Source organism: Genypterus blacodes, unplaced genomic scaffold (assembly GCF_046128005.1).
Source record: "Genypterus blacodes isolate CSIRO-AG114 ecotype Tasmania unplaced genomic scaffold, CSIRO-AGI_Gbla_v1 ptg000339l_1, whole genome shotgun sequence".
Taxonomy (NCBI): domain Eukaryota; kingdom Metazoa; phylum Chordata; class Actinopteri; order Ophidiiformes; family Ophidiidae; genus Genypterus; species Genypterus blacodes.
Window position 1 is genome coordinate 9,864 of NW_027467124.1, and position 26,773 is coordinate 36,636.

At 47.8% G+C, this 26,773-nt stretch overlaps 1 protein-coding gene across 1 annotated transcript in view; it reads right to left on the reverse strand.

The window, feature by feature from the left end:
* Nucleotides 1-2,740: 2,740 nt before the first annotated feature.
* Nucleotides 2,741-26,773, reverse strand: part of LOC142988637 (transcription factor COE1-like) — a 34,466-nt gene continuing 10,433 nt past the window's right edge. Inside the window, exons 2-12 of the mRNA XM_076137864.1 lie at nt 25,800-26,022; nt 24,561-24,702; nt 23,708-23,841; nt 22,387-22,513; nt 16,208-16,296; nt 9,367-9,432; nt 9,116-9,278; nt 8,610-8,792; nt 8,092-8,289; nt 7,473-7,541; nt 2,741-5,976 (exon numbers count right to left, since the gene is read on the reverse strand). Of these exons, the coding sequence (XP_075993979.1) occupies nt 7,474-7,541; nt 8,092-8,289; nt 8,610-8,792; nt 9,116-9,278; nt 9,367-9,432; nt 16,208-16,296; nt 22,387-22,513; nt 23,708-23,841; nt 24,561-24,702; nt 25,800-26,022 (1,393 nt within the window). The 3' untranslated portion in view covers nt 2,741-5,976; nt 7,473. The remainder of the gene's footprint in view (nt 5,977-7,472; nt 7,542-8,091; nt 8,290-8,609; nt 8,793-9,115; nt 9,279-9,366; nt 9,433-16,207; nt 16,297-22,386; nt 22,514-23,707; nt 23,842-24,560; nt 24,703-25,799; nt 26,023-26,773) is intronic.

A 26,773-nucleotide genomic window follows, 5' to 3' on the forward strand; every position in this document is an offset into this window, starting at 1 on the left:
CACACAGGTCAGTCTATGAGCTCGCACACACCCACCCACACACACACACACACACACACACACACACACACACACACACACACACACACACAGCCTGACACACACTCACTTTTCTAACAGCCAAACCTCCACACAGCATTGAGAAAAGCCTCTGACCTCATCATGTTCATCCTCGTCTCTCTCCTCTTCCTCTGCCTCCTACATACCCTCCTCTTCTTCCTCTCTCCTACTCCTCTTCCTCCTCTCTTCAACACTTTATCCTCCTTTCTCTCTAACTCTTTTTGAGTCCCCTCCTGTGTGTCTGCGAGGCCTCGTGAGCCTCTGGAACCAGGATCCTGGCTCATGGGCTCCAGCCCCAAAACACTCTGCTGTAGTTTAGACCCCAAGCACCAGGCAGGACGGGCAGCGCTCCATCCCGTGTGGGCGATAACGCTGCTCTGTCCACTTTTGACTTCCTGTGTTGATGTAATCTGATCTGAGCGTCACATCGGTGAGGGTGAACAGGACGAACCACAACAGACAACTCACACTGTCAGCGGCTGAGGGCTCTGAGAATCAAGGTTCTGACTCAAATTGAATTGGAAGGAGGAGAGTGTGTGTCTAAATGTGTGTGAGTGAGTGAGTGAGTAAGTGTGTGCGTGTGTGCGTGTGTGTGTGTGTGTGTGTGTGTGTGTGTGTGTGTGAGTGTCTTCCTGAAGGGGGTTAAGTGCAAGTGAGATGGGGGGAAGAAGAGACAGAAAGAGAAGAGGGGGATAAAAGAGGAGGAAAGAGAAAAAAATCCATTAGCTAATGGATGTCTTCAGTCCTGTCACGTTACACTTGGTATTATCTCTCTCACACACACACACACCCTCACACAAGTGTACAATTGAACTGATATCAGTTTGAATTGTGAATGCGCTCAGTTACTGCTGCTGCGAAAAATTGATATTCCTCAAATCATTGAAACGAGGCCATGAACAGTCCAATGAACGAAGAGAGTGCTTCTGTCTTTACATTCTACATACAGTGCGTGTGTGTGTGTGTGTGTGTGTGTGCACGCGCGTGTGTATGTGCGTGTGTGTGTGTTTGAGTGTTTTTGTGTGTGCGCGCGCCATGAGACAGAAACTAATTGGTGTCAATAAGACATCTGTGGCTCCTCTTTGATTAAGCCTGCAGGCTAGAAATAGGAGAATAACACCTCACACCCTCTATTTTTTTCCCACACACACAGACACACAGATACACACACACACACACACACACACACACACACACACACACACACACACACACACACACACACACACACATACAGCCTGTGGTCGTGCTGATAGCAAACTCCAGGCAGGGCCCATCTGTCTCATTACAGAGACCGGTCTCACTAGAGAGTTTGTATTGTTTATGAATTTGCACGCACGCACACACACACACACACACACACACACACATACACACACTCACACGACCACATAGCTGGCAGCACTGGCAGCCTTGCTCAACATCAGAGCTGCTGGAGACACAAACAGCTTAATATGGCAGAAATTTTACCAAAGAGACCAAAGAGAAACATTTTAAATAATTGAACAAATAAATAGAAAGACCGCGACTCAAAGCGAAGCGGCCGAAAGGAGCCACCACTCTTCATCCAGATCAGAAGAGTTCACCTTCATCATGCAGGTGCACGTTTAACCCGATTCATTGTTTGTTTTTGAGACCACATTAGAATGTTTCACCCTGGTTGATGCACAAACACGTACGAAAGTCAAATCTGAACTAAAACCTGAAACCTGTCCACTTCAATCCACCTTCAGTCATGCAGCTGACAAGGTCCTTAACATTGTTATTCATCACAGCTCGGCTGATTGATCTAAACCCGCAATGGTTCGTCCCTCAAGTCCAGCAATGTCAAGTCAGTGTCAAATCTTCTATTTTCAGGAGAGATTTTTTAGAAAGTGGTGAGAAAACTCACAGAGTAATAAAGAGAGGTTCAATCTGGTAAATTTAAACTCTTACGGTTCTGGTACTGCCTGATCTTAGTGCCACCTGTGACACAATGGAGCACCAAGCCCTTTAAGAGAGACTTATCAGGAACGCTCCTCTTATCAGGATTCTCCTCATACATGGAAAGTTCTTTGTAGCAGTGAATGATTACCTGTCCAAAAAAAAAAAAACAATCACAAAAGCTTATTTGTGGTGTTCCGCAGGGATCAATACTGGGGCCACTTCTTTTGAATCTTTACACACTTCTACTAGGCAGCGTCAACAGGAAACCCAGAAGCTAATTTCACATCAATGCTCAGGATACTCTAAGCTATGTGTTGCAGAATCTCCTGATGACTGCTGCCCTTTAAATGCAACGAAGAAAGCACTTCATCCAGATCACTGCTGCTCAAGTTTTGACAAAGGACCAGGAGAGCAGATACTTCCTTCCTTACACCAGCTACCTGTAAGTGTACTTGTTTACATGGTGATGGACTCAATTTATGGATTCCTATCTATGGATTTCAGCAAATTCTCCAGCAATGAATTTTTCTTGAAGTTCCATTTTGTAGCTTTAAGACTGTTTGGCTCTTTCAGATTTAAAGTATTCCAATAAAAAACACTTTTTCATGACATTGGTGTCTCCTCAGGTTGTCTGTTTCCGTCTGCCTTCCTTCTGTTTGCTCTTGATTTGCATCCATGCTGTCAGATTGAAGCGACGCGACGCCGTTTGATTGAGTCGAGCGACAAAGACAGAAACGACACCGTTTCACAGAGAAGAAAGAACTTTAATTAAATATAGTGAGAGTCAAAAAGTTATTTTACACTTCAAAGTTCAAAATAATAATAATAAAAAAAATCAACATTGTCGTCTTTACAGTAGTTTCCTCTGTACTTCCCCTCCACACTGGTACTGCTGATAATGTTTATGTGTGTGTGTGTGTGTGCAATGATCACCACTGTAGCTCATAAGCTGTGATAAATGGACCAAGTGCTTCAGATCAAAACTTCCTTAAACACACAACTCTCAGGTATTTATATATGTACTATTAAAAACATTCCCTCACCTTTAAAAAGACACATCCTTCTTTCAGAGGAACGACGACGAGGGAGCACAAACCCACACACACACGTAAACACACTCGCACACACACGCACACTAACGGTCACCCTCACACTTAGACAAAAACAGAAGAGTGGTCTCCAGACCCATATTTGAGATCAAATAAATAGGTGGCTCAATGTTTAAGGGGAAATGGAGGGACAGAGAGGAGGAGGAGGAGGAAGAGGAGGAAGAGGAGGAAGACAAACATTCAGTATTAAAAGCGTGATCAGAACAAAGGGGAGAGAGAGCGATCTTTCAGATCGACTACTTCATGAACGTCTTCATTCATGAGACGGCATCACTTGAGACGCAAACACAGATCATCATCATGATGCATTCAGAAGCTGGACGCCAACAGAACGAAGCAAAACGATGCAGAATTAACAATGATATGCAACAACAACAATGACAACAGAATCGGGACAAACTAATAGAGAAACAGCCGTCTTCCTTAACTTACAAATGATACAAAAATACACCATGGCTTATTTAAGTTGGGGAGAAACGATCAGACATATGGCTTTTTGATAATCAGACTCATAATACAAAATAACAAAAACAATGATCAAATCAAGTGTTTTTGTTGCTTTTACGGGAACAAAACTGCACATTCACACTGGAAGATCACAGCTTCAGCTTCAGCTTCCAGATCTGCTCGTGTTCCTCATGTTTGTGACCCTCCTGACTCGACTTTCATTCGGGAAGCACTGGCCAAGAAGTTTACGGTCGATTCCCCAAACCCGCTTTCAAATGTGGTGTGGCGTGTAAATGAGTAAAATAACCATGAAAACTGGCAAAAGACGTTCACGTTTAGGCATAAATATCTCAAACAAGGGCTTTGGCAAAATTAAATACATCTCAAATTAAGACTGATGTGTCACATTGTCTCATTCACACACACACACACACACACAATCCGGGTGAAACTGGGGTTAAATGCAGGTTAATATGGCAGAACTTCACTTCAGATGAGCCTGAATCTGAAGGCGTCAAATCATTTGAAACACACGAGAACAGCAAACATTCTCCTATTAGAATGAAGCTTTTAGTTGAAACCTTTGAAACCAGTATACAAACACTCCAACCCAGTGTGCTTCTCGCCTCAGGGTCCTACTTTCAGACAATTTAAGACTTTAAAGTTTGTGACTTAAGATCGACATTCTCTGCCGCTTAGCATTTAAGACGCAACGTTGTCTGGTTCTGTTCAGTCAAATTGTCAAACCTCGGTGACAAAAGGAAATCTGATTGGCCAAACGATCACAGTAAAAAAAACAACACACACACACACACACAGCAAAACGAAAACACAAACATGAATTCATCCTTTAAGAAAATAAACATAGGAAGCAAAACTCACAGCACAAAATCAAAGTCATAAATGGCAGCAGTCTGTGGGACAGAAGGTCACCGTGTCCGTCTCCTGTACGCTCAGACAGATCGTGTGGTGACGGGGGCCAGAGGACGGACGCTGTGGCAGGAGTTGTTGGTTCAGATCCCCAAGCGGAGAGGCGACTGTTGGCACCCAGCGAGAGCACACACACACACTTCTCTGGGCAAGGAGCTGCATTCATGTGGGGGTGTATGTGTGTGTGAATAACTGAACTCTGGCTGACCTTGAGAGTGAATCTGTCTCTCCTCGCTCGCCTTTGTGCAGAGACTCTGTGGTAATGATGTTCGTCTAAGGGAAGATTATTAAAATACAAACTGACCCGCGTGTGTAAAAGTCATAAATTGATGACGTGTGACTGATGTGGGAGCTTTAACACCTTCATCTAATCTGTGTGTTGCTTTATAGCGTCTAATGAGCAGCACAGCCGCCCAGTGAGGATCTGTGAGGCTGCACAGGTGTCACAACACCCGACCTCCGGCTCGGCCTCGCACTCCTCCGTGTTCGGGGGCTCAACGTGAAGTCTGATTGACTGTCGTGTGTGTGTGTGTGTTGGTATGGAGGGTCGGCAGGCTGACACGTATCGCTGCTGTTGTGCTTGGAAAGGTGCAGATAGAAAAGGTGGAATGATCTTTTAAAAGAACCTCATTACCACAAAGTGAACCTGGGCCGTGATGTCACAGGTCACAGGCAGTACTGGAGAGTGTGTGTGTGTGTGTGTGTGTGTGTGTGTGTGTGTGGGTGTGGTTGAGGTGCTGCAGAACAGATGGCAGTGTGTGTTTGGCAATAAAACAAAAGGTGAAAGTGTGTGTCTGGATTGGCTGGTCAGCGTCCTCTGGGTTTGACCCTGCACAGGTCCCTGGCCGCCACTCGCCACCACCTTCGTCATCGTCGTCGTCATCATCATCGGGGTGTCTCTTCTTCACATTATATTCCTTCACTAAACGATCAAAGCTTCATAAATAGAAAATCCCTGGCGTGGTTACACTGAGAGGAACGCCATCGCTCACACGCTACGTCTGCACAAAAACAGGAAACCAAATCAACAATCACTCAGGGGAGGAAGTGGATTCTCTTCAAAATAAAACGCACTTCCTGTGTCCACGGAGAGCGACGTGTCGTGTAGGTAATGTAGGCGTGGCCGTTCTCCTAGAAAAGCATCAAGGTGTACAAAGTTTAAACAAGTCGGCGTTTACGTCCAAACAGATTTTCTTCTCCGTTTCTCGTCTGTGTAAAGTTGTTTTCCGTTACAAAGGGCCTGAGTTGGTTTGTGTTCCTTCAGATCAGGACGGCTGCCGCCGCCCACGACCGGAGTCTGACTCGCACCGGCGTCCCTCCACCAGGATCCAACCGGCGGGCGAGTGTGCTTGGTTCATCCTCACGCACACGCAGACACACACACACACACACACACACACACACACACACACACACACACACACACACACACACACAACTACAAACGCTCACACGCTCACACGCTCACACCTTTACATGGGAGGGACAATCATTCCCAGGATTGCTGGCGGGGCGAGATGAAGAGCGACAAAGGGAGAGAGAGAGGGAGGGAGGGAGGGAGGGAGGGGAGAGAGAGGGAGAGAGAGGGAGGGAGGGGAGAGAGAGGGAGAGAGAGGGAGGGAGGGGAGAGGGAGAGAGAGAGAGAGAGGGAGGGGAGGGGGAGAAAACTTTTAAAACATTGCCAAATATTTTTTTCATGGTAAAAATTCCCTCATAAATACATCAATATGTTCTCACATCTGCAGGACAAACGGCTCCGTGTGACTGCAGTGACATTTAAAACATCAACACACGAATAAATCAGTAAATAAAACGAGCAAAGACCAAATCATCTAAGCTGGTTCACACACAAACACTTCATTCTGCGGGCTAACAGTTGGCATTTTAGTGTGTGTGTGTGTGTGTGTGTGTGTGTGTGTGTGTGTGCGTGCGTGTGCATGTGTGTGCCTGACAGATTGCATCATGGTGCGTGTTTCATTTAAACCCCAGGGATGGGTGTCAACATATGAGGAGAGCAGAGCCCGGCCCAGAATGACTCGTTTATGTGAGCATGCGCGCACACACACACACACACACACACACACAGAAACACAGAAACACAGAAACACACACACACACGTGGGTACACACAGGTGCAAGGGGTGAAATAAATGGAAGCAGTAAAAAGGAGAAAGAGACAGAAAAGAATTCATGTTTATCACCAACACGACAATACTACACACACACAAGCGCACACATGTATGTACATACACACACGCACATGGACAAGCACCCCCGCACACACAGACGCACACGCACACACACACACACACACACATGCACAGGCATACACAGGTATTCAGGTATTTAACTGTCAAGAGAGTTGAACAGCTGTCATTGTGAATCGCTGCCTCTCAAGCTAAAAGTGAATGATCACAGAGTTTGTGTGTGTGTGTGTGTGTGTGTGTGTGTGTGTGTGTGTGTGTGTGTGTGTGTGACAGAGAAAAGTATGTGCGAGTGTGTGCGTGTGGTTATAAGTGGGGTGTGTTTATTTCAGCTGTGCTTTGAGGCTGAGCTTTGAGTTCCCACACCCCCGTACATGCCCTCTCTCTCTCTCTCACACACACACACACACACACACACACACACTAAACTAAACAAAGCCAGTGATGTTGAGAAATAAATCCTGCGTGCCAAATGTCATTTTGTGTCTCTGTAAATATCTTAAATATCTGACTTCCTGTCTTTCTCCCAGCCAATAGGAGGACAGGGAGGCGTTACCAGGCAACAGAATGGGGAGATTTGTGCAAAGAGACGAGCGGTGGAGAGAACGAGCAGGGACGAGAAGGAGATGGAGGAGTGACGGTGAGACGAGATGAGGAAGGAAGAGGAAGAGATGCGGAAAAGAAGTCGAAGGTTTCTGTTGTTCCATTGATTTCGGAGATTTGATCCAATCAGAGTCAGAGATGGTGACGTAACAGATGAGAGATCAATAAAGAGCAGATGAGGTGAGCAACGTACTTCAGGTGAAGGCCAGGCCTTGTAGAGAGCTGGCTGTAGAGTACTTGCTAGAGTCCACAAATGTTTGATCTGGTATAGAGAGGCAGAGAGAGAGAGGGAGAGAGACAGAGAGGGAGAGAGAGACAGGCACAAGGTTACATGTCAGGAGTGCAGACAGACAGGAGGAGAGACAAACAGAACAGTATATTGATCTCGTGCAGTCTTTCCGATTGCTTTGCTTCTTGCAACACATGCAATACCCGCGTGACCTTTAGGGGGCAGCATAGAGAAGAGGAAGTGACAGGCTGACCCTCAGTGAGCACACGCCTCCATCCAGGCTGAACATCTCTCTCCAATAACAAACACACTCTATACGTCCACAAGCGTTTGGTTTTTATAATCTGACTTCTTTGATCAGGACTTCAGACCTGTAGAGTTTGGCTCTGATCTGCCCCCTAGTGGACAAACTTTGGATCCATCAGGAACACACAGAGGACGCAGGCGAGTGTGTGAACGACGACAGATGTATCGTTAGTCTAGGAGCTTCTTAACTAACGAGTCATCAGGGAGGCAGAGATCCTCCCTGAAACATCTGTTTGGGAACATGCTCTATGCTTCAGCTCGTTGTCATGGTGATCACCTTGGAGCCCGTTGCCGTTGGCGCTGGTGCAGGAGGGCGGCGGGGAGGAGGAGGGCCTGACCACCGGGGCGAAGGCCGACTTCTGCTTGACGGCCGCCGACACCATGTTGGCCGGCGAGAAGGAGAAGACGCCGGAGGACGAGGAGCAGTTAGAGGGCAGGGAGGTGGAGGAGGCCATGGTGGGACTGGAGGGGACAACTGGAGCGGGGAGAGAAGAGAGGAAGACTCAGTATACACCCAGTGATCATCTCTTATCTTCATCACCGCCAACTTCTCAGTTTACGCTTCTTCCTTTCCTTTTCTTTCCTCTCTCTCTCACTCTCTCACTCTCTCGCTTTCCCTGCTTTATCGCAAAAGGATGCAGTTAGCGATCAGATGGAGAGGAAGAGGAGGAGGGAGGGGAGGTAGGACGGAGGACAAACGAGTCAGGAGGTGGTGAGCCATGTTGAAGACGCGTACTGCATGTAAACACAGATCTAGCGTACCCGCGCGCACTGTACTGTGGCGTCTGTACTCACTGGCGTAAGGCGAGTTGGCCGCGGAGCCGTTGAGGAAGGTGGGCGAGCCTCCCAGGTTGGTCATGCCGGCGTTGTTGGCGTAGCCATTCATGGTGCTGGTGACGGAGGTGTAGCCGCTCTGCTGCGGCGTGGAGCTAGGCACGTAGCCGTGAGGCGACACGCTGCTGCTGCTTCGCACAAAACCTGCGCCAAACGGAACAGAGAGAGGAAGAGGAGCGTGAGGTGAAGATAGAGAGCAGTGATACATTGACACAAGCTGGGACGTGAAGCTTTCATTGAGTTTTTGTTTAACTATCTTGCCACTTCGAGCTAAGTAAATTGAGTGAGCCCGCACAGTGTTAGGCTAGCTAAAGAGCGTAGAGCTGCGCCTGTAATTCTGTTCTTGTGTTTAGCGTTACAGCTACTTTCAGGCAATTTGTCACACTAATACAAAAGTAAATTATGTTGATATGTATGTCGATAAGGCGACATTAGGGGGCGCCAAAGTCTCCATAGCGTGGCTTTACCCTGATTGGCCTGAGTGGGCTCGGAGACGTTGACAGACAGCTGCCCGGTGAAGGAGTTGACCCCCATCATGCTGGTGTGTGTGGAGCCAGAGAGTTGAGTGTGTCCTCGGGGGACGCTGTAGAGAGCCTCGGCGATGTCGGCCGCTCGCTTCAAGATGATCTCCTGCACGCAGACCAGAGCCGTTAGCAACACAACAAACCGCTAAACCGCCATCAACCTGTGGACATCACAACATGTGCGGGCGTCTTACTTGGTTATTGTGGGGCAGCCCGTACAAAGCTTCAACCAGGTCTGCTGCTCGCTTCAGGATCACCTCCTAGAACACACACACACACACACACACACACACACACACACACACACATTTGTTAATGCTTGTATTTGAGTGTCAGCAGTCACAAAAAGGCGAAAAGCGTTCAACGTAAAATCCTGCAATGAGGCAGATTCCCATTTAAAAATGCACGTCAAGCAAGAATAAGAAAGCTCACACACACGCACACACATTCACACCATCAGCCACTTCCCCGTCGTCTCACGATAAACAAATCGCTCCTCGCTCCAGTTAAAGGCAGATTATCTGTCAAGTGGATCTTTTATGTGTCCGTGCATCTCAATGACACCTTAAAGTGACAGCTGCTTTAAATCGACTCTCAGGTGGATCTAAAGTGCTGTACGCTGTTTCAGCCCCTCCCCCTCTCGCTGCCGATCCACCTATCTGATTCCAGACACATGTACCCTCCGACTGGACCTGCGAACGAGTCGGGCGAGTCATCTTTAGACTCAGATATGCATCATATAGCTCAGACACACTCTGACTCATGACCCCCCAGCTGTGGTCATGCAGGGCTCAGATGAGTAATGAATGATCATGTAGAAGGAAAATATCAAATATGAGTCATAATTTCAGTGGCACCTATTTATTTATCTACGTCACTCTCAGGGGTCCGGACCCCCCATGTTGGACACCACATGCATGTCTCATATTTCTTCACATTTCTTTAACGTTCCATCGCCCTTTGTCTTCTTTCCACTGTCTCCCTCCTCCTCCTCCTCCTCCTCCTCCTCTTCCTACTTTTCCTCTCTCCTGGCCCATTTTCACCTTTTCCTCCATCATTCTCTCCTTCCCTCCTTCACACCTTTGACGCCACACGGGGGAATTCTCTTTATTTTCCCCTCCCACTAAGCCCCTCTCTCTCTCTCTCTCTCTCTCTAGTTTCTTTTCCGTCTCCTTCCTTCTCTCCTCTGCCTTCCCCTCCTGCCCCACACACACACACGCCTCTCTCTCTCGCTCTCTGCACCCACCCAGGGGTCTAAGGTGTCTTGTTTAACAGTTAATGTGTTGTCGTTTCACAGCGTGACTCCGCCCGGTGACACAGAGAAAATTACTCTGTGCTTCACAGTATTAACCTGCGCTGTGTGACACACTCAGCGCGCACACACACACACACACACACTGGCGGTTGTGTGTGTGTGTGCTCTCTCCTGTGATTTTGTGCCTGCTGGAACATATTGCCTCTCCATCCCTGTGTGTGTGTGTGTGTATGTGAGGATATGAGAGGTCACACAGCCAGTCAGCAGTTTCAGCGTGCCTGTCCATGGTGCTAAATTCAATCTTTTACACATTATTATAGCCAGGCCGTCTCTCTGTTAACCTCCCATTATTAGACTGGTGAGCTGTGCAGCACACACACACACACACACACACACACACACACACACACACACACACACACACACACACACACACACACACACACACACACACACACACACACACACACACACACACACACACACACACACACACTCTCCCACTCTCCCACTTGCTGGCACAGAAACCTGATCCCGAGTGTTCGAGCGGTTCCAGTAAGTCCAGGAGCAGATAAACGGGAAGGAAAGATGATCCTCTGGTAACATCATCATCATCATCATCATCATCAGGTCTGAAACCACATCGCTCACAGCCTCGTGCCTGCTGGGATCGATGCCCTTTGAACGCAGCCCTGTTTACCTCTTTCATATTTAGACGCAGCAACGCGCACGCCGACCAATTAATCTCTCCCGCCGCGCCCCCGTAAATAAGAACGCTTTGTTGGTCACCTCACCTTGAGCTCGGGTTTATGCTTGGAAATCGATCGGAAAGTCTAAGATTCTAAGATCAAGATAACTTCCCGAGAACCTGCAGCTTCGTCAGTGGCACGACGTAAACGAAATCAAAGCTGTTTTCATCGTTTTGTAAGACGGCTTTCAGGATGAAGTATTAGGATGTTTTGTTTGTGCTGAGTCTGACCTGGACGCTGCCACTCAGCAGCAGCTTCCCGGGTGTTTGGGATGATGATGATGATGATGAAATTGCAGGAAAACAGGCGGAACTCCTTTGAAATCATGGAGAACGTCTCTCGAAAGCACAGATTCCCTCCATCTTCTTTAGTTTTCTATCACAATTAAGTGGGATTCGGAGGCCGTGGATTTGGAGGAGACAGCGAGCGTGCGAAGACAACGGGGGCCTTCATCTTTCATCGTCTACTTTAGCCTTGATTTGTGTGATCTTCATGTGTCGTCTTCGTCTGCTGTCAAACTGTTTGGAACGCCTGATGTGAAAGAGGGTTTGTGTAGCTTTTGACATTTCAGCGTGATTAGATCAGTCTTTCTTATGTCTTTTTTACGGTTTGTATTCAGGAACCATATGGACAGACGGTCAAAGGAGAGGACGAGTGAAAGAAAAGACAGACCTGTTGGCAAAGACGAAGAATAACAGCTTTTACTGCTCTGAGTTATGACCGGCCGTAATGTGATAACCATACATACATTACATCTCTCTCTCTCTCTCTCTCTCTCTCTCTCTCTATCTCTCTATCTCCCTCCCTTCTCTCCCTCTCTATCTCTCACTCTCTTTCTCTTTCTCTCTCTCTCACTCTCGCTCTATCTCCCTCTGTCCCTCTCTCGATCGCTCTCTCTCTCCCTTTCTCTCCCTCTCTCTCTCTCTCTCTCTTTCTCTCTCTCTCTCTCTCTCTCCCTCTCGCTCTATCTGCTTCTCTCCCTCTCTCCTTCCCTTTCTCTCCCTCTCTCTCTCTCTCTCCCTCTCTAACTCCCTCTCTCTCTCACTCTCACTTCCCTTATCACACACACACACACACATGCTGTATGCATTAGGTGCAGGAAACGCTGAGCAGGGTACACACGGGGGTCAGATGTGTGTGTGAGGTGCGTGTGCCGCCGTGACACACACACGACACATTCCTCCCTTAATACCGCCACATTAGCTGCTTGATCCGCCACTAATGTCACATTAGGGATGCTGTACATGCAGGGTCACACCTCGCGCCCAGATGATGTCATACTTTACACGCGGGGCTTAAAGGGATGCGAGTGCAGGCGTGCGCACATATATGTATAAACACACATGCTCACACACACGTTTAAACACACACACCGCCTCTGGGGAGCACAGTGGTGAGATAGTGTGGGGATGTGCGGTTTCAGATTTCATCTCCTCTCATTAGTGATTGATAGATGAATGGATAGATAGCAATAAAGAAAGAGAGAGATGGAGAGCGAGAGAGAGAGCGCGGGAGTGGAGAGAGAGTGAGAGCATTACTCATGTTGGTGAAGCTTATGACATTGCGTCAGGATACATGACATCAGAATGAGTCACCCGCCCAGTCAAACCTGACCTTTGACCCCAACACAAAGACCTCACACCTCACAGAAACATGTTGTGCTTTCTGTTACTTGTATTGTTGTTTTCATGGTGTAACATAGAGTCTAGATTCGGGCTCCTGCCTAAAGGAATGCGGCCACTGAGACACTAACAGGTTCAGTTACCTTAACTCTGTAACATGGTGACGTCATCATGCAGCACACATGCTCAGGCACAAACACAGTATGACATCGTCGGGCAATCAGAACAGAGCAAACATCACTGTTTGGGCCTTAAAGTGAGACGGTACCTACAACAGCTTGTTTTCACTGTGTGTGCAGTGCAGTGCAGTAGCAACGTCTCATCTGCCCCCTTAACCTAAAGCTAGACTCCATCTCTGAAGACACTTCTTCCACCTAGATAATATTTTGGAAGTTGCCAATTAGCGCTGACATTCTCGGCTTAACTTAGAGAGAAAAACATCAAAATGTCATTTTGGACCAACGCGTATGAATTCCATACAGTGTGATGTTCTACACACAGCAAGTGACAGAAACACACAGCCAAAGAATCACTAAGAGACGATAACACACAGGCGAAGTTGAACAAACTTAAGTGTATTTGACAATCGCTCGGCACTAAAGCGTCACCGTGACTCTGAGGTTCTCTTCTCTAATGATCACAGCAGCTTTGCATTACAATAAAGGAATGTCAGCACGCTGACACGATCTAGATGCAATGGCGGCGGGATGTTTGTGCTCTGAATGTTCTTTCAAGCAAGAGCGCAATTTTGTGCCCAGGCGCCACCTTTTATTCATTACATTCCAGAAAACTTTCTCCCAAAAAACTCAAGAGAACTCCTGATTTATTTCACTTTCTTCTGCCTTTATCATCTCCGCCGCCGTGCAGAGATCCAGCGGAGATAAAGATGAAGGCTCATCGCTTTTTCGTTCCCGCCAAAGCCAAGAAGTGTGATTGATGCGCGCTGGTTGAGTCCACGGAGGCATTTGTGCTTCCTGCTCGGCGATGGCAGAGTGCCCACACACACACACACACACCCACACACTAACAGGTGATCAGCAGCCAGAGGTGAAGCGACTGTATGGGAGCTGAGCCAGACGCTATCTGAGTGTTCACATATTGTGCAATCAACGGTTTGACACCAGAGCCCTGAAATGACTGCTAATACTTATTTATACTAAACTTGAATACAACATATATGAACTCATATCATGTCGCATTAGCTGAGTGTTTGTGTGTGTGTGTGTGTGTGTGTGTGTCGCAGGCTGAGTGTGATTGCGGTGAGCAGCGTCAAGTTAGAAAACGCGGAGCGGAAACTGAAGGAGTCGGAGTCCTCAGTCAACCCACAGAGATTTAAAACATAACACAAGCCGAGCATTTAGTGATGTGTGTGTGTGTGTGTGTGCGTGCGTGTTTGTGATGTGTGTGTGTGTTTGTACGTGCACATATGGATGCATGCTGTGTTATGTGCAGTGTGCGTGTGAGTCTAAGGAAATCAGGAGGATCTGTTGCTGTACAGTGCAACACTAACTGGCAGCTGATTTCTGGCTTGTGTATGTGTTTGCATGTGTGTGTGTGTGTGTGTGTGGCCAACAGAACCATCTGAATGTTCACTGAACAATTACAGATTCGGCTGCTCACTAGTAATCCTCTCATCCACTCCACTGCTCCGTCTGCCTGCCCCTCTCTCTCTCTCTCTCCCTCTCCCTCTCCCTCTCCCTCTCTCTCTCGCCCCCCTCTCTGTCCGACCCTCCCCCTCTCCCTCCCCCTGTCTTGAACGTCGGTAACAAACTTTTATTACTTCAATAAAGGGGCTGATCGATACTTACGACGCGCAGGCGAGTGTGTGTGTGGCGCCGACCAAAACACTCAGTATATTCCATCACCTACCACGCACACATTCACACACACACGCACACACACATTCACACACACACACACACACACACACACACACACACACTCACACACTCACACATATATTCGCACACACACACACACACACACACACACACACAAACACAGACACAGACACTAGTCCCACAGCACTGAGACAAAAGAATATTTTCACATTGCTTCCATGTGCTTTGAGCATTTAAATAAGCAGATAAAAGACACAGACTCTCTCTCTCTCTCTCTTCAACACATACATGCACACACACACAGGCACACACACACACAGTGACTCCTGGTAGGTAGCAGTAATAAAGTCTAAGGGTTCGATCGACCACCAGGCTACACAATGATGGATTACCTAGCACTGCGAACACATGCACACGCACACGCACACGCACACACACACACACACACACACAAACATGCAAAAGGCAGCACCATGAACAGAGAACATCCAGAGAACAACACAGCAGTGAGGGTGCCACATTAGGTTCAGTTGATCAAAGGCTTTGATTCCAAAATGAAACTCAAAACTCTTTCAAATGTCAAATAAATTAATCTAAGTCGTGTTTGTGTGTTTATGTACCAAAAATGAGTCAGTTGTGTCTCTGGTATGACTCAGCGTTTACCAGAAGGTGGACCAAGCGTCACCTCTGTAATGACACACACGCACACACAAACTCACACACACACACACACACACTTTGAGTGACATCATCTCCATTTCCAGCACTGCTTCGCTCCACTTATTGCATTTATTTTAATTTGCTGTAATTACGTCAGTACCTTAAAAAGTCTGACGGGGCCAAATCAGGTGGCTGCTGCATCTACACACACACACACACACATATTTAAAACGTGTCCGTGTGTGTTTGTGATGTATCAAATGCTGTTCCCACGAGCACACGCACACGCATACGCATACGCACACACACAGACACACACACACACACACACACAGAGTGAATGGGATTGTTAACACATGTGAAGGAGCCAGGGTGGCGGCATGCGAGGCGGCGCTGACGTCACATCATCATCATCATCCTCATCATCGGCAGCATCATCACACGTTGGCCCGCGCCAGTAATTGAATGTGATGATGTCACAACTGAGACAGATCCTGGATCAGCTCCAGACAGGATAACAAGGAGCCAATCAATGACAGCTGCTTACAAAGGTCGCGACCCTGCCCACCCAGATAGGCGAGACCCAAAGCTGAACCTGATTCCTTTGGTAAGCGCGCGCACCCCCCCCCCCCCCACACACACACACACACACACGCGCCTCTGTATCAAAGTGGAGCTCATCCTTTGGTGCTAATTGTTCACATGTGCTGAGGCTCTGCTCGCTCTGCCTGATCTCCAGCTGATCAACCCTTCACCTAAAAGGATTCTGTGATCTGGAGACGATGCAGACATGAACCTCAGCTCACAGAGGTCATGAGAAGGTAAAGACTCAAATCCTTACTACGCCGTTTTGATTCCAGCGAGAGCGGCTGATGAAGCAAATGTTGAGGGTGAAATGTTGGTGTTACCTTTGGCAGCCTCTCTGGGTCCCCGGGGTGTCGGGGGATGACCTTCTGAAGCCTCTGGAAGCCGTAGTCGATGGTGGGTTCATTCAGCGCTGCGAGAGACACAAGGAGAGAGGAGGAGGATATGGTGAAGAGGAGGAAGAGGGAACGATAACTGTCACCTCGTCTACACACACTCGAGGTCTGTTACAGCACACAGACAGCAGCTGGACACAAACGTACACACACTTATCACACAAAAACTTAGTGTGATAAATTGGTGTGGTTATGTAAGAATCTACCCACAATCCTTTGTGCTTCCTGTTACTGGAGGAAGTTGTAACTTCTTTCCATGCTTGCAATATTGCGACAAGCTGACACCTTTAACCCGAATGAGTGCTGACTCTCTCTCACCCACACTCCAAATCCAAATATGCAGACTTGGCCCACTTCAGGTGTCCTGGTTCTCAAAGGGAGAGGGTCTCGTATTGTGTCGAGTCTTATTTCTCTGATGCAGAATAAAACGCAGCCTAAGACGTCACCTGAGCGCTGGTGATGATGATGATGATGATGAAGCACATCTGAGCGTTTGTGAATTCAGGTTTGTTTGCATCACCATTCCTCCAAACCGTCCGCTTCCACAGGTCTGAATCTGTGTGTTTGTTGTTGAGGTTAACCTTCATATGGGGTCTCATTTGTATTTTGGTGCTGGTGTGAGCGCATATACACACACACACACACACAGACACACACACACACAAGTTACAAACAGATGCAGCGTTACAACATCTGCGCTGATCAGCAGGGGGGAGCAGAGAGGACGCCGTCCCGTTCTGTGACATTTTGTTCTGTAGCACCATGCTGGTATTAACTAGCTTTTTGTTTTTCGTCAAAACCGGGCGGGAAAATAATGAACCTGCTCAGCGGGATCTCGCCGCGCTGACAGAAGCCCCAGAGGTTACAGAGGCGGGTTTGCCACCGAAAAGGTCGCCGGGTTCAAAAATCTGGCTGAGAAGCGGCGGGTGATGGGAAATGAATCTCTAAGCAGCCGGCATGGAGATTCTCCCCCCTTGGTGCCTGTGAAGCTGAGCGCTGACCGGCGGTGATGCGGCGCGGCCACCGTGCAAAGGTGACGACGTAACCCCTGCAGGGGATACGGCCCTCTGAGGCTCCCACACATGAAACGCATCAAAGCCTCGCTGCACGTGCATGTAAAGATATCGGCACGGCGACAGAGACACGCGAGCGCGTCAGAGGGTTAAACGCTACACGTAAACGCGTTGTGATGGAGGGAAACTCGGGGTAACTAATGGTGTCATTTTACCGCGGCTGGGATATAGCAGCAGGTAAAGCATCTGTATGGTAATAAGAGCGGCGGCCGCGGCGTTTTAAAGAAGCTGCACGCTCGCTTTAATGTCGCAATTACGCTCCTCTACTGTCTTTATCCAATCAATATGTCAATCAAGACGGGCTGAAAGCTCCGTCAGTCACAATGAGGGGGGAGGGGTGCATGTTGAGCAGCATTATATACTGTATATACGCTGTGTGTGTGTGTGTGTAAGTGTAAGTGTGTGTGTGTGCGTGTGGACAACGTTTATTTGATGCTGACCTGCCTGTGCTCAAGTTTGCAAAAAGGAGGAGCAACGCACGCACGGGGAGCAGAGGTTAGAGACTGAAGAGTAAATCAGAGACATTGTAGCGTTTAACACAAGCGAGTGTGTGTGTGTGTGTGTGTGTGTGTGTCAGATGGAGGGAGAGATAAGAGGAGAGAAAGAGGCAAAACAAGTGAAAAACAACGAATGAGGATATATATGTAGGTGTGGTGCACTGAGGGAGTTTGTGTGTGTGTGTGTGTGTGTGTATGTGTGTGTGTGTGCAGCTGCAGTGATATTTGGTACTTTCCACATCCAGCACTGACAAATTAGTTGCAGCTGAATGTATTCTGTTGTGTTCTTTTTAATATGTTCTGTGAATGTGTGTGTGTGTGCTCGAGTGTGTGTGTTATGGTCGCATCACACCCAAGTCTCTTCTCTCTGCTGGGTCCTAAATCCTGAATAAAGGAACATATTTGATGACAAACTCAGTCATAAAAGCCACAGATGTAGAAAAAAAAAGGGTCATAAACGATTTGCCTGCTCTGCTTTTTAAAAAAAACATTTGTGGCTGGTTGAGCGATAGTGATGTAATGGAGCCTTGATGGAGAGGAGTCAGGTCGATCAGAGGAGGAGGAGGAGGAGGAGGAGATGAAGAGCAGAGCGGAGGAGAGCATGTGTTGATTCATAAAAGCACTTTAATCCAGTTAATGTGGAGAAAAACAAAAAGTTGGAAAACAGCTGCATGACAGAGGAGAGATCAACTGACAGAGCCAACTGCCAGTGTCCAATCCTCCTCACTGTGCATCTCTGGAGACGCTTAACAGATGCCAACTGTAATATAACACACACACACACACACACACACACACACACACACACACACACACACACACACACACACACACACACACACACACACACACACACACACACACACAGCAGACTTCAAGTGTGTTTGGCTGCTGGAGGCCTGAAGAGCCTCCAACCGACTGTGATAATAATAGAAAAGTGTGTGTTGGATGGTGGCTGATGCATGTTGGTTTATGTGTGTATGTATGTGTGTGTTTGTGGGCTTTAAAGAGGGAGGGGTCGTACAGTTTGACATGTTACCATTCCGATGCTTTAATGTGCAAAAAAAAACACGTTTTGGATTTCTGTGGCACCACTGTTCACACTGAGGGAAAACAGACGGCTTGATGTCCCCTTTAGAGGTGAACATAAAAGGGGATATACGGTAAGGCTCCACACTGATCTTCTTGCCTCAGGACGGAACATTGATCAATACGTTTTTTGGCTACAAAGTCTCCAGATGAAACGAGGGGGTTTGCTGGGAGGTCAGAGGTCAGATCCAGGGGCAGAACAGCGCCCCTAGAGGTGACCGGGAGCAGGCGCGTTGCTTTGTAGCTCACTGGAGCAGCGCAGATGTTCGGTGTCTCTTTTCATCTTCACTCATTCTGCCACCTGCTGCTCGCCAAAGCTCCTCAGCACAGATTGCTCCCGCGCGCTCCTCACCCTCCTGCTCTTCATCCTCCTGCTCTTCAGCCACCGCTCATTCTTAACTACTCCGCATCCTGCCACTTTGGCCCGTCCGCACGTCCTACAGTTCCCCCTCCCCCTGCCCCCTCCCCCCACCCTCCGGCCCCACCCTTCCTGTCAGGGTCCAGCGCTGCACACAGATCAATACTCATATAAGTTTCATGAGGACAGAAGCCTCCACTCCTGTTTCACCGTGAAAAACCTCAATGGAGGAAGAGAGAGCGAGGAAGAGGAAGAGAGAGAGAGAGGAGGAGAGAGAGAGAGAGAGAGAGAGCGAGAGAGAGATTGTGCAGAGTTTTGTGTTGAAGGTAAACATAATGTCTGAAGTGCAATCAAAACATGCGCGTGTGTACAAAGACATGACGACACTACCCAGTATTCAAGTTCCTACAGAATGTACAAATGTATAATGTTGACAAAAACATACATGTAGATCCCATGTGTGTGTATGTGGAGTCTATTGTGTTGTTTGTCATGTATGTACATATGGAGACGTAAACATTCCCATGTGGTTACTCTGTGTCTGAGGCCGTGCAGTGTTTGTTTTGTTAATGTTCAGAGAGAAACAGAATAAAGAGATGATGTTGGGGGGGGGGTTAGGGTTGATGAAGAGGAGGAGGAGGAGGAAGAGGAGGAGAGGGAGGTGGAGGTGGGATCAATTCTCCGGCCAGCCAGCAGTTCAATACTACTGAATTATTGCTTCATTCTTCCCCTTATAAGATGAGACCCTCTCTCTCTCTCTCTCTCTCTCCCCCTCTCTCTCCCCCCCCCCTCTCTCTCCCTCCCCTCTCTCCCCCCTCTCTCCTTCTCCCTCTCTCTCTCTCCCCCCTCTCTCTCTCTGCTGTGTCAAGTCCTATTTATTTCTCGTGCTTTGAAAAGTAGAGTAGAAAGTCTAAAATTTAAGTTCTAGCGATGGTTTTCCTTACACAGCTACAGTGATCATGTTTTCCCTCCCTGTGCGCAAGTGTGTGTGTGTGAGTGTGTGTTCAAATGCAAGACGAGAGCCTTGCATCTGTGTGTGTTTGAGAGAGCATTTATTGATTGTCACTTTGTAGCATTGTGTGTTTATAGGAGTGTGTGATGTCAAGAATGTTAATTTTTCCCACTAGGCAGATGAGGCAGCCATACGGCACACTGTGTGTCATGTGTGTGTTTGTGTGTATGTGTGTGTGTGTGGTAGACCATCTGTTTCCCAGACTACCCACCATCTTTCCCTCATATCTCTGTGATTTACAATTACTTTCAACTTCTGCCCCTTTTTTCTGTGTGTGTGTGAGGTATGTTGTGTAAGACATGGCTCTCTGCATGTGTGACTTTGTTTGTGTGTGTGTGTGTGTGAGCGAGAGAGAGAGAGAGAGAGCGTGTGTGCGAGCATGTTTAATTGCTTAAGTCCTTACACCCAGAGGCAACCACAGCTGAAGCACTGAAACCCACAGCAGCCAATCAGCTCTCACCACCACGACCTTTCACCGGCGACTTCCGGAGAGAAGTCAACCTCGGGGTGGGGTCAGGTAACCGCGGTAACGGATCTTGTTTCCTGGGTCGCATGCTGAAGCGATCAGCCAATCAGGAGGTCACGGGGGGTCATCTCCGCCCAATAGGAGAGGCAGTTAGGCACCAGATGGACCAATTACCAGCCGGCTCGCCTCAGGGGTCAAACCAAAGGTATTTTGACTGAATGTCTGCTGCTCTGTCTGCTGCTCTGTCTGCTTCTTCACTGACATTGTGTTTTGGTCAGTTGCAGTATTCTGGAGACATCTGTCCTTCACAAACAACCTCAGCACCGTGCGTTTGAACGCATTCAGCATTCAGGAGACACAGAGCAACATTAGCAACACAATGGCGCTCTGGTGTTGCGTTCTGTCTCGTGGCTGTGAGTCCAAACAATCTGTTTATGTCAGTGTTGGTCTCCATTAAGCTCTGAGAGAAACCACCAAAGCTGCTACACACAGGCCGAGAGAGAGAGAGACAGAGAGAGACAGAGAGAGAGAGAACATTGAAGAAGAAGAAGGCAAATCAACTAAAATCAACTCAAAGAGGGAAAAACCTGAGGAGTGTAAAGCCCAAAGAGAAGACAGAGAGGTGAAGAAGGGTTCGTCTAAAGAAGGAGAAAGAGAAGGAGCCAGAGGAGGAGGAAGAGGAAGACGAAGAGGTGAGGTGGTGTTTCTCCACTCTCTCCATCTCAATTCTGATTTCCTCCCACATTGACGTCTCCTTCCCTGGGACCAAGCCGGGCTTTCAGGTTTCTTCATCATTATTAACGACTTCGGTTCCCATTTTAATCTTCGTCTTCGTGTTATTTACAAGAGACATAAAAGGCAGAATTTACACGCAGGCTGCCGCTGACGTAACCTGATCATGAAGCCGCGTGGAGCCACGAGGAGCGGATCAATACCAGACATCACATCACCTCCATCCATTTCCACATGTATGTGCGTGCGGGGAGCAAGCAAACGCCGCCCGCCGGCCGCCACACAGACACACACCCACACACCCACCCACACACACGTTATCCCTCTTTTCTCTTCTTCCTCTTCTGCGCCATTAAGCAGGAAAGTGCTCATTCACAGTCAACAATCAGGTCAGAAATCACACACTCCTTTTCCAGCACTCCACGTGTGTGTGTGTGTGTGTGTGTGTGTGTGTGTGTGTGTGTGTGTGTGTGTGTGTGTGTGTGAGTGTGTGAGTGTGTGTGTGTTAGTAAACTGGGTGTTCTGGGTGATTTCACTAATAGTTTCAGCATGGAGGGGCTATAAAGAGCAGACTGTTTAATTGTAGCTGCTTTTAACGAGCCTCTGATTATGGCAACATTCTAACGAGTGCGGGTTGTTAATGTTGACTAATCTGCAGTCATTAGTTCAACACTGTTTGGCCCGAGCCTGAACTGCAACTGGTAGACACTAATCACACACACACACACACACACACACACACTGGCAAATGCTCATACATATGCAAACACATATCTGAAAACATCCATGTATGTAATCCTGTTTTCTGGATATCAAGAGACCGTGTGTGTGTGTGTGTGTGTGTGTGTGTGTGTGTGTGTGTGTGTGGGTGTGTGCCTACCCGTGTATATGAACCGTCCCGGCGTGCCTTTGCAGAACTGTTTGGACTTGTAGGACAGGGTGACCTCCACGACCCCTGGGATGTGTCTGGGAGGCGTCTGGACCCGGATGGCGTGCGGCGTGATGAGCTGCGGAGGACCAAGACACCACGTGAGTGACAGACACAAACGCCGCCCATATCTCCGTGGTTACGCCCCCCCTACATGGCGGCGTGAGATGCGTTGTGTACACGTGTCGCAGCAGTGCCGAGCAGAATAAAGGAAAACAAACACCGTCCATTTAGCACTTTAGCCACCATTAGGAAGAGTGTTTGGTTTTACTGTGTGGCCCCGGAGGTGGAGGAGAGACACACAGAAACAGAAGTTGGCACGTTTCTCTGCGTTTTCGCTCGCTTAGGAATCAATAATCAGGTTCAGTGCAAATGAAACGTTTGAGTCCAGAATCCATTAAGAATCCAGCCCAGGAACGCTGAGTCAGTTCGGACTGAAATGAGACTCTGTACACATGTTAGTGTGTGTAAGTGTGGCTCTCAACACTGTAAACAAACCCCTTAGCTCTTAACACACACATACACACACACAGCCATGTATGCCAGTATGCAGTATGCACACACACATACACACACACACACAACACACACATACAGTGTTGTTGTTGGAAGGGAGCCATGGTCGCTCTACACACACGGTGAGTGGAGTTAGAAGACAAATAAACATTCTGTAAAGGAGTGGCGCAGAGGAAACTATGAGAGAACTGTGTGTGTGCGTATGTGTGTGCATCTGTGTGTGTGTGTATGTGTGTGTGTGTGTGTTGGTGAGCATTAAGCCGATGGCTATCACCAATGTGCTGATTTGATCAGTATTGGAAAGAGGGAGACACAGAGTGGGTGAGGAGAGCGGCAGCGTGGGCCTGTTGGTCGGGACTCATTAGTGAGGCAAACCTCATTTATCTAAACATTGACACACACACACACACACACACGCACACACACGCACAAGCACATGATCACACACAGTTAAGAGCCTGACCATGAGGAAAAGTATGTTTTCATATTGAATTACTTCCAACGGTCCAAGGGCGAAAACACACAGATGAAGGGTTGAAAGAACGAAGTCAGAAGTGGCTGTGTGTGTGTGCGTATCTATGAGAGAGAGAGAGAGAGAGAGAGAGAGAGAGAGAAAGAGAGAGAGAGAGAGAGAGAGAGAGAGAGAGAGAGAGAGAGAAAGAGAGAAAGAGAGAAAGAGAGAGAGAGAGAGAGAGAAAGAGAGAAAGAGAGAGAGAGAGAGAGAGAGAGAGAGAGAGAGAGCTTCTGGCAGACTAACCTCGCTCCACACCAGCATGGTACCAAAGATGACTTGGAGGCCGTCGAAGAAGTTGTCTCCTATGATGATGACTGTAGCGCCCCCTGTGGTCCAACCCTCACTAGGACTGATGGCTTTGATGCAAGGAGCTGCTCCTGGAGGAGAAGAAAGGTGGAGAGTAGAGTAGAGTAGAGTAGAGTAGAGTAGAGTAGAGTAGAGTAGAGTAGAGTAGAGTAGAGTAGAGGAGAGGAGAAGAGAAGAGAAGAGAAGAGAGAAGAGAGAGGAGGAACAAGCTAAAGCTCCTTGAACAAGCTCAAGAAACGACTTCTTTAAAAAGTTTTCTGACAGAATTTAGGATTCATTTGTACGTAAAGAACACAAACTCAGCCTGAGTGACAGATCATTTTTCTTCTTTTTAATTTCTTTCACTGCAGATGAAGATGAACACGTTTAATCCTTCACCAAGCTGCTTGTATTACAGCTTTTGTCTGTCAAAAACCAACTGTCATCCGACTCAACTCAACAAAGTGTAGGAGTGTATGTGTGTGTGTGTGTGTGTGTGTGTGTGTGTGTGTGTGTGTAAAGCTGTGAGATTATCACTATTGAGCTCAGTTACAAAGCACTCTTCATCTGGGTTTGTTATGAAAAAGAAGCATAATGATATTAGCACCAGCAAACACATGCACACACACATACACACACACACACACACACAAAACCACAGCATACGCCCGTGTGTGTGTGTGTGAAGTTGGTTGGATTAGCCAGATGGAGGAGCAGGAATCACCTGATAGGATTAAACCATCAACCATCTGCTGGCCATGCTGCTGAGACACACACACACTCACACACGCACACACACACACACTCTTACCATGCTCTAGGTAAGACTGTGTTCCTTCCACAGGGTCGAGCCTGCGGGCCCGTCGGCCGTGTTTGGAGTTGTTGTGGACGAACATGTTGTCGGAGACGGAGAGGACGTGTCCCTCGACGCTCACCGTAGTCGATACGACCACCTGGAGGGCCGCGAGGGGGGGGGATCAGACAGGGGTGGGCGGGGCAAAAAGAACAAGTGAGTGGTGAGACAAAAGAGGGGAAGAAGAAAGAAGGAGAGAAAGAAATGAGAGATTACACAGCCGAGGGTCTGCAGATCACAGCAGGAGCTAAAGGCATGAAAGTGTGAAAAGCTCTGTAAGTGTAAGACGTTATCACTGCTATTACCAACACACACCAAGGCACTGTGAGCGGACAGTGTGTGCGTGTGTGTGTGTGTGTGTGCGGCGTCTATCCTCCTCTGTTCAATAGTTCCTGATGGTTCTGGCCCTTAATTATCTCCTAGAGAAACAGAGCTGTCTACTTTGGTTCCACTACAATAGAGCTGCACAATTAGAAGCAGAGATTCTGTCACACACTCGCTGCCGCGTGGCTCGGCCCGTGATCTCTCGCTCTCTCTCACACGCACGCACACACACACACGCACACACACGCACACAGACACACGCACGCATGCATACACGGACACACGCGCACGCACCGTTTCATACATCCAAACTCAGAGACACACACATACACGCACCCAGAACTGAAACACGTACAGTCACACAAAGTAGAAACAAGCACACACACACACACACACACACACACACACACACACACACACACACACACACACACACGCATGGCTGGTGGTGGTAATAAATCTATCAGTATCTTCTGGCCGTCCAGTGTCTCCACTCAGACTCAAGTGGTGTCTTCCTGATTGTGTTGTGGTCGTGGAGATAAGGAAATAATAAAGAGCGAGCCGCCCTAAATCTTACTCACAACCCCACGACCCCCCTCTTCCTCTCTCTCTCTCTCTCTCTCTCTCTTTCGCTACATTGTGTGTATTTATGTTCCAGCCAAATCTCACGTTTCCTGTCAAGCCACGACAGCTTATTTATCCAGGCACACACACACACACACACACCCACACACACACATAATATAATGTGCAGGAATTGCAATGCAGGAGAGAGAAAGAGAGTCAGAGAAAGAGAGTCAGAGAGAGAGAGAGAGAGCGAGAGAGAGATGGAGAGAGAGAGTGTGTGTGTGTGTGTGTGTGTGTTGTTTCTACCTGGAACCTCCTCATGTCTCGTGGGTTTCCGGCGTTCTTCAGACAGTTCTGGTTGCACTTGAGGAAAAACTTCAGGAAGAACCTGGAGAGACGGACAGGAAACAGGAAGTGATTTCCTTTAGGATTTGTGAATTCAAAGCGTTCGGGCGCTGCAATCTGAAAAACCGTGTTCAGGTTCCGATTCAAGTCCTCCTCATCCTCATCCTCATCCAGACAGCCGGAGCTCAACAACAGCAAAGACAAATTAATATTTCATACTGGTTAACAAAAAACATAAAAAAAAATGGTTTGAATCTCCTTACGGGTTTGCCAAACTTTTTTCTAAAAAGAATCCACGATGGTACAGAAAAGCAAACAAAGCAGGATTCCTCTGCAGAACCTGGAGAGCATGTGGAAGTGAAGAAGTTTGAGGACGTCCTTGAGCTGACCTTCACTTTCACACTTCACTGTTTGAGAATCCAAACTTTTTGACTACAACCACTTTCATCCAGATGTGACTCAGACTCAGCCATGGACTTGACTGTGTGTGTGTGTGTGTGTGTGTGTGTGTGTGTGTGTGTGTGTGTGTGTGTGTGTGTGTGTGTGCGCGTGTGTGTGTGTGTAGGACAGTTTCATGAAGCAGCTTGAGCTCCTCCGGCTCTCATCTGATCTAAAGGGAGGACAGACTTTGCTTGTCACATTCTGCACCAACATCCACTTTCCACGGGTTTAGAACATAAACAAACACATTATCATAATCAATATAAATGATTGGTGCTTGGATTGTTACCATGTGGGCTTCAGTGATGTTCTGTATTTGTGAAAAACGATCCAAAGCTGTTTGTCACGCTGAACCAACAGTTTGCCAGCAGTTTTTCCAGTACAAAACCTCAAATATCCTCCAAAAAAGAGAAGTTCTGATGGCGTAAATGTGCACCACAGGACATTAGAGTGATAATTGCTTGCAGCAGCAGGCGTGGGGTCGAGGGTCGGAG